General features: G+C 48.3%; 1 protein-coding gene across 4 annotated transcripts in view; it reads right to left on the reverse strand.

Annotated features, from left to right (window-relative positions):
• Positions 1-13,341, reverse strand: part of SLCO3A1 (solute carrier organic anion transporter family member 3A1) — a 458,121-nt gene that overhangs the window by 114,561 nt on the left and 330,219 nt on the right. For all 4 annotated transcript variants that reach the window (XM_070478194.1, XM_070478193.1, XM_070478192.1 and 1 more), the window contains exons 6-7: positions 12,093-12,291; positions 10,658-10,796 (exon numbers count right to left, since the gene is read on the reverse strand). In XM_070478194.1, coding sequence (XP_070334295.1) covers positions 10,658-10,796; positions 12,093-12,291 — 338 coding nt within the window. The remainder of the gene's footprint in view (positions 1-10,657; positions 10,797-12,092; positions 12,292-13,341) is intronic.

The following is a 13,341-nucleotide window of genomic DNA, read 5'->3' on the forward strand; positions in this document are numbered from 1 at the left end:
ATGCTCCCATAAGATCTATTTCCTATATTAAACCTATACTAACCTATACTATACTAAATCTATTTCCTAAACTAAACTTTGGAAGTCTACTTCCAAAGGACTTGTGGGTGCTGTTTTCCTGACCAAACCCTGACAGATATATACACTCCCAGCCCCCATCTCCTTTCCCTCCACATCTCTTACCTTAGAAATGACAAACTCTACAGAAACACGATGGTAAATTCTCAACCTCCCCCGTACTCCTATGTCAAACCCTTCTCATGACCATGAGGCTAATAAGGACAGAGACCACTGTGGTTTTGATTCCTGACTTATCCTTAGCTCCAGAGGACAGTACTGAATGAATGAAACAATGAATGAATGAATGAACCCTCAAAGTCTGTTCATTTTACCATATCCTAAACGATCAGACCACCTGACCTGCCTCCTGAGAAACCTGTATGCAGGTCAGGAGGCAACAGTTAGAACTGGACATGGAACAACAGACTGGTTCCAAATAGGAAAGGAGTACGTCAAGGCTGTATATTGTCACCTTGCTTATTTAACTTGTATGCATAGTCCATCATGAGAAACACTGCGCTGGATGAAGCACAAGCTGGAACAAGATTTCTAGGAGAAATATCAATAACCTCAGATATGCAGATGACACCACCCTTATGGCAGAAAGTGAAGAAGAACTAAAGAGCCTCTTGATGAAGGTGAAAGAGGAGAGTGAAAAAGTTGGCTTAAAGCTCAACATTCAGAAAACTAAGATCATGGCATCTGGTCCCATCACTTCATGGGAAATAGGTGGGGAAACGGTGGAAACAGTGGCTGACTTTATTTTTCTGGACACCAAAACTACTGCAGATGGTGACTGCAGCCATGAAATTAAAAGACGCTTACTCCTTGAAGGAAAGTTATGACCAACCTAGACAGCATATTAAAAAGCAGAGATATTACTTTGTCAACAAAGGTCCGTCTAGTCAAGGCTATGGTTTTTCCAGTGGTCATGTATGGATGTGAGAGTTGGACTATAAAGAAAGCTGGGCACCAAAGAATTGATGCTTTTGAACTGTGGTGTTGGAGAAGACTCTTGAGAATCCCTTGGACTGCAAGGAGATCCAACCAGGCCATCCTAAAGGAGATCAGTCCTGGGTGTTCATTGGAAGGACTGATGCTGAAGCTGAAACTCCAATACTTTGGCCACCTGATGCAAAGAGCTGACTCATTTGAAAAGACCCTGATGCTGGGAAAGATTGAGGGCAGGAAGAGAAGGGGACAACAGAGGATGAGATAGCTGGATGGCATCACCGACTCAATTGACATGAGTTTGAGTAAACTCCAGGAGTTGGTGATGGACAGGGAGGCCTGGTGTGCTGCGATTCATGGGGTCGCAAAGAGTCGGACACGACTGAGCGACTGAACTGAACTGAACTGAAATGACTAAACGACAAAGACAAAATCTCTCTCAAACCCTGCCCTAGTTCAAACCACCCCCGTCCCTCTCTCTTTGGTCCCTCCTGTAGCCTATGAGGAAAAAGAGATTTGGGGCTGCGGTCCTGAGAACCACGTGGACTCAGAGAGTGCTCAGGTATGAACAGGAAACAGGCCCAGCCATGAGGGGCTGGCTTAGAACTCAGACCTTGGGAACCAAGTTCTGACTCTCATAGCCTTTAGGACTGTGATATGATCAGTACCCTTTGAATGAATTGTGTGAGCTCTGTTTAGTTTAATGAATACTTTGTAATTGAAACCTACACCCAGTCTTAGATTTCTGCTCTGTACCTAGGCTATGGCTGAACTATATTCCATCTACCATAAGAGGAAATTTCCTGGACCTCCTCTGCTCTGAGATGTGAAAATCCCCTTCTGAAGAGGGTCTTCCCTAGATCGGGCCTGTGATCATGGCCCTACTGGAATGGTACAGAAATGAAATGCCCTTATCTCAGTGATTACACAGTCCATATGGTCCAGGTGAGGTGAACATGTCCAGGAAGGCACAATCCTGTGAACGGTGTGAGTGAACGGCAGGGTTGAGCCACCCTGGGATGTGCAGCCAAGGCAAGGGGCCAGCTCAGAGCACAGAGCCAGGGAGAACGCGACAAGAGTGGACGCGGGGCAGGCCGGGGCAGCTGGAAAGAAACCAGGCACTTGTTGGGCTAGGAGACGGGAGAATGGGTCCATGCCCAGGGATGATGCTGGCTTGCCCTGATGCCAAGGAGAGAAGCTGGAAATGGATGTGCATGCATGCTCAGTTGCTTCATTCATGTCTGACTCTTTGCGACTCTATGGACGGTGGCCCACCAGGCTCCTCTGTCCATAGGTTCTCCAGGCAAGAAAACTAGAGTGGCTTGCCATGCCCAGGGGATCTTCCTGACCCAGGGATCAAACCCATGTCTCCTTCATTGCAGGTGGATTCTATACCCACTGGCCACCTCGGATGCCCCCTGAAAATGGATGGGTCCCTTCCAAAGGACCTAGGCCACTCTGTACTCATTTATTCAGATTAAACCTATTTGAGAGGAGCTGTGAAAGAGGCTGGGGAGGAGGTAAGCGCTAGTGATCTGAGCGGGAACTTGGATGGGTTTCCCTCTTGGCTACAAGAGTCAATTCGACAGGATGAACAGAAAACGCGGGTGGTCCTGAGGCCTAGGGTACATGCTGGAACATTGCCAGGACCCTGCCCACAGAGAATCTAAGGGTAAATGCTAAGCTTAAGGCCTATGCCAAAGGATGCAAAAGGCCCTTTATTTGGGCCCAGGTGATAGAAGAGACTGCAGACCAATCTGGCTGTTGTGCTAAAGCAGCTGTTTGAGGTTGGGGAGAAACTTCCCTCCTGATGTCCCAGTGTGGTGCAAATCCTTATCCCAGGGTGCATAATTGGAAGAGAGGACTTTCCACCACTGGGGCTTCACCCTATGGTCCCAAGTGAGAAGGGAGGAGTAGGACAGGCCTTTGCTGATGTTAACTGGGCACATAGGTTAACTGAGACCTGCTAAAGCCCCAACCGCTAGGAAGTCTGAAAACATAGAGATAACCTGGGCATCACTGACTCAGTGGACATGAGTTTGAGCAAACTCTGGGAGACAGTGAAGGACTGGGAAGCCTGGCATGCTGCAGTCCATGGGGTCGCAAAGAGTCGGACGTGCCTGAGCAACTGAACAACGGCAAGCTGGGTATGAGGGAAGCAGATGCTCGATGGTGGGGATCTGATTCTCACCCTGTGTGTATACAACAGTCCAGAATGCAGACAGACCTTGGCAACTGCCTGCAGATGATCACGTCCTGGATAACCATGAAGAAAGTGCACTAGGCTCCGGAGAGGGGTTTACCATCCCTGACCTGGCAAATGTCCAGTTTTCCATCCTCATGGCAAAGGAATGTCTTCCCAGGCTGCCATTCTCTGGGGAGAAGTGATGTGAGAGCTGGAGTCTCTGCCTGGTACCGTGCATGGGGTGGCAGGACTGGGCTTTCCTGCCCTGAGAGATCTCGTTGATAATTAAGATGGCCCCACTGCTCACAGAGGAACTGGCCTGACAAGACTTGAAAACAGTGGTGGTGACCTGGCGGAAAGGGTGGGACTAGCTCGGAAATTATAGGAGAATTTATCCTGCAGGCAGGCTTGCCCAGGCACAGAATGATGTGAGTCCAATTCCAGTCACCACAGTGCCTGCAGGAACTAAAGTTTTGCCTCCACCTGAACGCCCATCAATAGGAGTTGGTTAGACTTACTCCAATAGGCTCACGCAATGGAAGATTATGCAGCTGTAAAAAATGCATCAGTGTGTTCCTTCCTTACTAACATGAAAAAACTCCACGATAAATTATTAACAACAAAAAACCCCACAAGTAACAAGCTATAGTATAAAATAGACAACCAACAAGGACCTACTGTCCAGCATAGGGAAATAAATATATGGACACTTTTTCTGTGCACTTTTTCCGTACACTTTACTGAAAATAAACACACTATAAATCAACTATACTTCAATTAAAAATAAACAAACAAGCTATTGAGAAAGTAGCATTGACACATATACATTACTGTGTGTAAAACAGCTAGCCAGTGAGAACCTGCTGCATAGCACAGAAAGCCCAGCTAGATGCTCTGTGATGACTGGAGGGGTGGGGTGGGGGTGGGAGGGAGCGGATATATGTGTATATATATAACTGATTCGTGCTATTGTGCAGCAGAAACTAATATAACATTGTAAAGCAATTATCTAATTAAAATGGCAAAAATGATGACAAAAATTAAACAAGCTACAGAGTAATATCTTGTATGTGCATTAAAACCCAGGAGCATATACAAGAAACTAATAATAGTAATTACCTATTGGGCAGAGTCGTGAAGTGAACAGTGGGTGAACAGGAGAGAGAAATGGAAAGGAGGAGTTCCCACTCCCTCCTTTTTATACTTCTTGGTTCTTGAACCACACAAATGTACCATCTATTTACAAAAATCTAAAAACTCCAGAAGAAGAAATCAACAAAAGAAGAAGAGCACAGTCACTGAAAATTCTACCCTTGCACAGTCACTGAAAATTCTACCCTTGTTCTACACCCAGCCATTAATTTAAATTGAGAAATGTTTCTATTCACATGCAATGATGGGGATAAATAATTACAATAAAGCTGGAGACCATAAAAATAGAAAAATGACTCTCTTGAAGCTAGGATTCATTTTCCCATTGATGGAGGAAATCATTAGCATGCTATTTTGACAGCTCATATTACACGTACAAGATATTCCTCGGTAGTGTTTCTGAAGTATCTGGCAAATAAAGTTGTTTTTGTTTGGGCTTTTTCCCTCTGTATTCAATACTGAGGGATCAATTCTACTAACTGCACAAGTAAAACTAATCTCTAGGTTGAAAATGACATTTCTAAGGGGACAGACAAGGGGGTGATGACGTTCTTTGTATTTCGAGCCTGTGAAAACTTGACTGTTTCTTTCTCAACATCCTGAAATACTGATTTTGGTTTTCTTTCTGAAATGTGTTCAGTTACCAGGACGAAAGGGCTTCGCCGGTGGCTCAGTGGTAAAGAATCCACTTGCCGACACAGAAGACGTAGGTTCAATCCCTAGGTTGGGAAGGTTGCCTGGAGGAGGGCATGGCAATCCATTCCAGTATTCTTGCCTGGGGAGCCCCATGGACAGAGGAGCCTGGCGGGCTACAGTCCATGGAGTCACAAAGAGTTGAACAGGACTTAGCAACTAAACAATAATCAGGAAGAAATGGCAATTTCTATGAAAGGTAGGACCTGAGTCCTGCAGTTCAGAAAGGGGTTAGCTGGGGGAGGGCTGACCCTCGCAGTGTCCTGCCCTGCTTCTGCCCGATGCCCGAGATGGCAGAGGCCTGAGATGGGACAATAGCTGGGACGTCTTCCTTTGAATGGTAACACACCCCCAACATGTCCTAGACTTTCACGGGATCTTTTTATGATTCAGCGAAGTTCCTCAGACCTTCTCCTGTCATTTATTATTGTCTTTCTGCAGCTTAGAATCTCTTCACCTCACTGGTCCAACTCCAGCCGGTATTTCCAGGCAAAGACCTCAGAGCCTGTCACAAACAGCATCATCGGCAACCCATGTGCCTCTGGGCACAGGGGAAATTGAAACGCCACAAGAAGAAATGCACTCGCTTGTTCCCTTGCAGGGTCACTGGCTGAAGGATAACGGCCAGGGAGGAAAAACTCTGCGATGAAAGCGAGACCTCCGTCTGCCCTTCGCCCCAGTAACCTGCATCCCGTCAGAGCCTTAGTGGTCTCCTGCTGAGGGGCGGGGAAAGGGTTACACTTTGGGGAGCACCAGGCTCACTGTCTGCTCTGGCATCCCGAGAGGGGGAGGCGTGGGCAGAGCGGAGGGGAAGGATGGAGCTGCAGCTCAGAGGCATACCCCCCTCCCTCTAGGTTCTCCTCTTTCCTGACTCTGAACCAAAGCTTTGCCCATGTCACCAGGTTCAAGCCTCCCACCAACCTGGGCTCACACTCACGCCATACTCAGGTGCCCTCCCATCCTATCCACCAGGCAAATGCCCACGCATTCTCCGTGGATGAAGGTCAGCCCTGAGACCCGCTGTCCTGAACAAGGAGCCCCCTGCATGCATCCAAAATGGGGTAAACACCTCCCCTCCCTGCCATAGCACCCACTTGAGCTCTGTTTAAACTGGTGCTTGATAAATCCCTGTGGCCTGGATGGGGGCACAGATGAGTCATCTATCCTCAGCCCCCACAGGCTGCTGTGCCAGACTTGTACTGTCTTTGAACATTCCACTGGTGGCTGACAGAAGCCTTTTTCTAAGTCAATTATTCAGTACATCAGAAGGATACAACTTCCAGCACTCAGTCAGCAGCTCCCAACATGCTTTCTGTTGGAATAATTACTTCTGGGAGTGAAAGGGACAGAAACAATCTGGACAATGTATTCCTGCCAGAGAAAGCTTAGAAAATTAAGTTGCCATCTTTTCCGTCACCCCTCCTGGGCACGTGCAATGAGAATTAGAAATTGTATATTAAATGCAATTCTGGAAACTTTCAAAGCTATCACTCAAGGAGAAATGAGATCAGACAACAAAAAACAAAACCTCAAACCAGGGCAGGAAGGAAAGTCTGATATCAGGAAACCGCTAACCCGAACCAGATCTTCTAACAATCAGAGTGATTTCGTTGGTGATTTATTCACGTCTAATCGAGTTAGGAGGAATTTTCACAAGTCTGGATGGAAGCTGTCAAGTGGGGAGAGATGAGCACAGATGAGGTGTTCGGTACCGCAATCTGCACTGGCCAGCCTACCCGCCTGCTGGCTGTGGTATTACCACCTGAGTCTCCCTGGGGCATGCTGAGGTTGGCACAGTCTCCAGCCAGGCATGCAGGAAGCCCGGGTCCTTTATCCAGAGCCATGGCTAACACTGGGAATGCAAGGGTCATTCTGCATTCCAGCAGAACCTCATCTCTGGGTGCGGGCACCTAGTGATGGGCAAGTGATGGAGATGCAGGTGAACATGGACCTTCTGGTCTGGTGGAGGGGGACCACCCTGCTGGGAGAGCAGGTGCTGAGGCCTCTGCAGGGGACGGGGGGCTGGTGCAGCCCCGGAAGCAGTGAGGATGTGCAAGGAGGCTTCTCAGCTGTGGATAAGGATATGTTAAGGATTGTCAAGGGCATAGGGGAAGACCTGCCCTGATAAACAGCATGGACAGAGGACCAGAGGTAAAAGAGAGCTGGGTACACAGGGGGCACCCCAAGAAGCCTGACTGTGTCAGTGGTTCTTCAAGAGGGGGGTGGAGTGGGGAGGCTGAGGTTGGAGAGGCAGCAGGGTCAGATCGTGAAGGCACAACGACTGCGGGGTGTCCACAAGGAGAGCTCCTTTCAGCTGGCAGAAAAGGCAGGCAGACTCAAGAGAGAAGTCAGAGGGTCAGGGGAAGATCTGAGACTGCTGTCCAGCAGACCCTGCATTCGATGCTGGTGCCACCACGTTCTGTGTGACCTTGGGCTAGGGATTCCTCTGTAATTATGGGACAAGGATAACACCTCCTTCCAAGGTTGTTGCGAGGATGAGTGAGATAACATACGCAGAGCTGGGGGTATAGGTGACAGAATGGCTGTGCGCACACTGGGAGAGAACTCTAGCAGATGCAGGTGGAAAAAATATGAAAGGGGGAAAGAGGGATGAAGAAACCTCTAGTTTGTGGAAGAGTTTCCGGAGGGAGCTTGCAGACAAGAAGGGGAGAGGAAGAGGGAGTAAACATCCCAGGAATATGATCCCCCTTCTGACATTTTCTCAGAATATTTGAAAGTATTTTGAAATTGCTTTTTGCTCACTTTTGGTTGATGGCCTGAGATTCCTCTGACCCGGGGCCATGAGTGATCGGTGAAAGGCCCTGTCACCTGGCCCACACAGGCTCTCAGAGGAGCTTGCCAGTGTTGCCAAGTTTCATGGTTGCGGTTATTTTTAGGGCTAGACTGTCACAAAGGCCCCTTTCCAGGGTACACACAGCTCTGTGACCCTAAAGCCCTCGTCCACGCACTGGAAGACAAGGCATCCAGAGACCTGTCTCTGTGGGGAGAGTGTGACTCCCACTCCAGCCCCAGAACTTTCTCAATCTCTGCCTTGTAATTGCAGGGGAGTATCACCTCTCTGCATCACCTGCACCCCAGCAGACAATATGAGGCCTCTGGTACTGTGAAGAAGAGGCAGGTGTCTGGGGAATAAACCACGTATGTCCAGAGGGAATCGGAGATGCTTGCCCTCTGTTGACAACTGCATTCCACAGCTTGCTGCTTCAGCAGCTAGAAGCAAACCTGGGCCTGATTAAGCTCTTATTCAATAAGCCTCTTGTCCAGGGAAGAACAGGAGACACACATTTTTTAGACTGTTTTTTTGGTCAGAGAACGCTCTGGAATAGACTGCTTTGGTCTCAGGACGCTAGCCTATACTGAGTCAATGTCATTCTCAGCACAGCACAGTAACCAAACTTGATTTATAATATAGCTTTGCTCTTAGATATTAAAGTGTTAATGAAATTGTTGTCATGAAAAAGAATAGCTTGTACTTTTATTTTAACCATTCTCAAGGTCCCATCTCTTTTTAAAAATTCATTTCCACCCACTTAAGGAAACTGTCTGATTATCTACTTAAAAAAAAAAAATCGGTCCTTGCCCCCGCCCCCGCCACCCTCCCACCCCTGCCCGAGGGTGATTTATTTTCTCTATAGAAAAATGTTAATAACTGGCCAAAAATCTAGTGGTAAATGCAAGGAAAAATGAGGTCTTTGGAAATGAAAACAAATAATTCAGTTTTCTTCCTTCAAAGAAATGGCTGCACCCAAAAGACACACAAGTAAAGTGGAAAAACAAATGATGTCAACTCTAAGTTCCAAGAAAGCCTTCTTGTCTTTCTTTCCATCTCTGCATCTCCAGACATTTACAGAGCACTTGTGGGCGCCAGGTCTCACTTAGGAAACTCACAGGTCAGGGCAGATGACAAACCCTTTTAACAGATCACTGCAGCGAAACGAGAAAAGTGCCTCCAGGAGAGACAGGTAGCAAGACTGCAGAGGCAAGAATCTCAAAGATAAAGGGCAGGGATGGTTTCACAGAGGAGGGGGCATCTGAGTAGGGTATTGACGGGTGAGTAGGAGTTATCAGACTGAAGAAGTAGGAAAAGACACATGTTGTGTGGGGAAAGCGGAATACCCAACCTGAAAGGAAGCACAGCTGAAGAGCATGGGGGGGACAGACATGTGCTGAAGATAGAAACCCAGCTCAGTGCCTAGACCTTATCTTCTAACTAAGCAGAAAGGGTCCTATGCAGTGTTACTGAGGAACTGAACAACAGGCAGTCCAGTGGATAGGACTCTCTGCTCTCACTGCTGGGCCTGGGTTCAGACCCTAGTCTGGGAACTAAGATTCTGCCAGCCATGTGGCATGGCTGAAAACAAAACAAAACAGTGGAATTCATTCTACAATGCAAGGATGGTCCGATATTAGGAAATATATGTATACATCATGCTATGGACAGCAAGGAGATCAAACCAGTCAATCCTGGAGATCAAACAATCAACACTGAATATTCATTGGAAGGACTGACGCTGAAGCGCCAGTATTTTGACCACCTGATGCAAAGAGCCAATTCATTGGAAACGACCCTGATGCTAGGAAAGATTGAAGGCAGGAGGAGAAGGGGACGACAGAGGATGAGATGGTTGGGTGGCATCATTGACACAATGGACGTGATCCAAACAAAATCCGGGAGATAGTGAAGGACAGGGAAACCTGGCATGCTGCAGGGCATGGGGTCCAAAAAGTCAGGCATGCCTAAGCAATTGAACAACAATATGCAATATTACAGAAATCATTCTGGCTGCAATGGAGAAGACAGACCAGTAGGGGCCCATCCTGAGTTGTAAGGCCAGGGAGGCAACTACTACACTGGTCCAAGTGAGAGATGAGGGGCCTGCAGCAGGGCAGTGGGGAGTGGACGCAGAAGGGCAGGTACAGGTAGGATCAGCAGGACTAGGTGACCAGTCCTGTAGTCTCAGGTTTTCATGCAGAGAATGTGGAAAGTTGCACGCAGGGTGAGAGTCAACCGTATAATTCATGTTGAGAAGGAAAAACCCAGAAACAAATACAAGAACAAAAAAGCAAACCAAAAGAAATGATAGTGGCAAGATGGAAAAAGGTGGGAGGCATCTAGCTGAGAAGATAAAGGCAAAGGGAACTGAGTAGAGAAGATGCTGAATTAGCGTTGCATAGTCTCAGGTATGAAAGAAGTCTTCCCTGATATATGGTTCTAACCTTTCTTTACATACTTCTGTTGATGGGGAGCTCATTACCTGTGGAGTCATCCTATTCCTAGCTTTGAACCATAATCTTTTCCTCTGGCTCCATACAGCTTCCTTTGAATTTTTACTCTCTGTTAAAATTGCTCAGTGACACTTTTTGGAAACCTGTCTGATTTAGCACAAAGCACCTGGATGGCCTGACAGGCCTCCCATCTTTCTCATGGAGAATTCTCCACCAGAGCAGGGCAGAGGCTGAGACAATTCACAGTGCAGGGACGCAGACTACAGCACACGGGAGGTTGCCTACTCTTGCCCCCGACCTGGGGTTCTAAGCTACTCTGCCTGTCTGTGTCCCCCGCCCCATCGCATCCCGTCAGAAAATCACCAGTACCGTGCTGTTGCAGCCAGCAAAGCAGGCGGACAGGTAGGTGATGCCGTCTGCCCCGCACACTGGAGTGAAGGAGTCGGTTTGGCATTCACAGTTTTTATTGCAGGATGAGTAGGGGTCCAGGGCTGAGCCAGGCATTGAGCTGGAAAAGAGAGGACAGGTGGCATCCATCAGAGAAAGGTCAGCTTCTTCTGGATCCCCATTGACAGCCCCCTGCCCTCTGGGGTCATAGTGGCCACTGCGGCCATGGTACAGGGAAGGAAGGGCGCTGGTGTTTGGACTGTGCACGGATATACAGAAGATGCCTTGGCCAGTGTGCTTCCATCCTGTCTGCCTGACCTCGCAGACAAGCCTGGCTCTGTCTGACTTAATGTCAGGAGAAAGCCAGGTGGCCTGCTCGGAGGAGGAGACTGGGGCGGGGAGGAACTGGGATCCTGCGGGCCAAGCATGCTGCAGCCCTGATGCTCCAGACTGGACTCCCAGGTAGATGCAGAGGCTCATGTAGAAAAAGGAGCAGCCACTGGTACTGGATATATCAGGACTCTCCATAACACCCTCTAAGGAAAAGTCTGATCCAACTTCAGTTCAAAGTCTTGGGATAATAGATAGGAAATAAGATGTCCTGTAGGAGCAAAATTCCTTCCTTCCTTCCCTCCATTCTCTCCTCTTCCCCCACCCCACACTTATCAACACCCACCATGGGTTGGACCCTGTGATTACTATGTGAGCCTAATGACAGCTTCTGATTGTTTAAGGAATTATTGAAGTCTCCTCTATTTTATGGACTCCCCTGGTGACTCAGACTGTAAAGAATACACCTGCAATGCAGGAGACCTGGGTTCGACTCCAAGGTTGGGAAGGTCTCCTGGAGAAGGAAATGGCAACCCATTCCAGCATTCTTGCCTGGAGAATCCCATGGACAGAGAAGCCTGGCAGGCTACAGTCCATGGGGTTGCAAAGAGTCGGACACAACTGAGCTACTAACACACATACACACTTCTGTCCTCTATTATAAGCTGAATTTTAAAATAAAACCTATTTTTAATTTTCTATCTTCATTCCGAAAATCAAATGCCAAAAATAGGCACTTGAGTTCTCTGGGGAGTGAGTGTCTGCCTGTCTCCCCAGTGCTCCCCTAGCCATCCTGGGAGATAGCCTTTAAGTGGAATTCTGTCCTCTCCACCCAGAAGGTTCACATGTATCCTTCAACCCTGGGTGGAAGATGCAGGGGCATCATCAACTTCCAGGTCAGCGTCACTAGGGACGAAGCTGGCTCCATTAACGTACTCCGGAGAGAGGGTCTTGGCATCCCTGGGCAGGCAGGGGATGGTGGGGCGGGTGTGTGTGTGTGTGTGTGTGTGAGAGAGAGAGAGAGACCGAGAGAGAGACCTTTCTGAGGTGTGTGTGTGTGAGAGAGAGAGACCTTTCTGAGACTTACGAGTTTCCATAGGGAACAGTAACCCCAGCCACGGGGCCCGTGTCACAGCCCAGGAAGAGGAAGGAGACGTAGCAAGCGGTGGACACCAGGTTGACGAGCATGGCCATCCGAATGGCCCCGAGGGCAGACAGGCTGAGTTTCTTCACCAGGAGACCGCCCAGGAAGATGCCCAGACAGGCACATGGGATCGCAGTCATCCCTGGAGCAGAGCAGAGGGGCGGGAACCGTTAGCCGGGGGAGCAGGGCCAGTCAATGCAGACACTGGGCGCCATCCCTGAGGCTGAGCCCTGCGTGAACAGAATCCCCCGTGACAATACCGCGGTGCCACTTCCTCCCCTGTACCCCGAAGTCTCTGCTAACAGCCTCATTTCTACGCTCAAGGAGCCCATGGATAACTGGGGGGACACAGACATGTAAAAACTCGCAGTGATGAGGCATGTAAGTCATACACCTCTCATGCTAAGCGGGGAACCCTCACGGAAAACAGCCCCAGCTGCTGTGAGAACAACCGACAGACAGGGCAGATGGGCTGAGAAACACGCATGCGTGTTAGCAACGTGTCCTCTGTGTTTCCCAGGCGGTGCGGGAACGGGGCTCAAGATCATTTGGGGATTTTCTCCTCTTCAGGCAAAGAAGGGTTTGGAGGTTGTTTAAACAGAGGCCCCAGAACTCACCAACCTAGAGAGAGACAGTGTTTTAACCAGACCCGCAACCTCTCAGGAAGTAGCATTGATCTAATCAATACATTTTGTAGCTCCTGGTGAGTAACTGGCATACATTTTTATCCCCCACCCCAGCACCTTCTTATAAACAGAGCTATCTGCAAGGCAGCAGGACTATAAACCTTCTATTTCTGATTCTCAGAGACTCAGGGCATCTTAGGAGGACTAAAGGATCCTAGGGGTTCCAATCTCTTGTTTGGTTTTGTTCTCATTCATTTCATCTAAACTCAGCTTTAAATTACTGCATGTCATTTATCCGCCATGTAGACTGTGCATGGCCAATTTTCCAGTTTAGGCTGCTTCTTGCTTGCCAATCAACAGACCTCTAGGTCAATTGACTACATCAATCAGCTGGTATGTGCCAAAGGAATGCAAATTAATTTTAATATTCGGGTGAGAAAAGCATAATCAGGGAGGCTGAGCTCTGCAAAGAAAATAGCACAAGTCAGATTTTAAGAAAATCACAGTATTTTTGTATTACTTGACGTTCTTTCTCATCCTGGTACAGACATGATCTTCAGGACCTC

This window comes from Odocoileus virginianus, chromosome 16, assembly GCF_023699985.2.
Source record: "Odocoileus virginianus isolate 20LAN1187 ecotype Illinois chromosome 16, Ovbor_1.2, whole genome shotgun sequence".
NCBI lineage: Eukaryota > Metazoa > Chordata > Mammalia > Artiodactyla > Cervidae > Odocoileus > Odocoileus virginianus.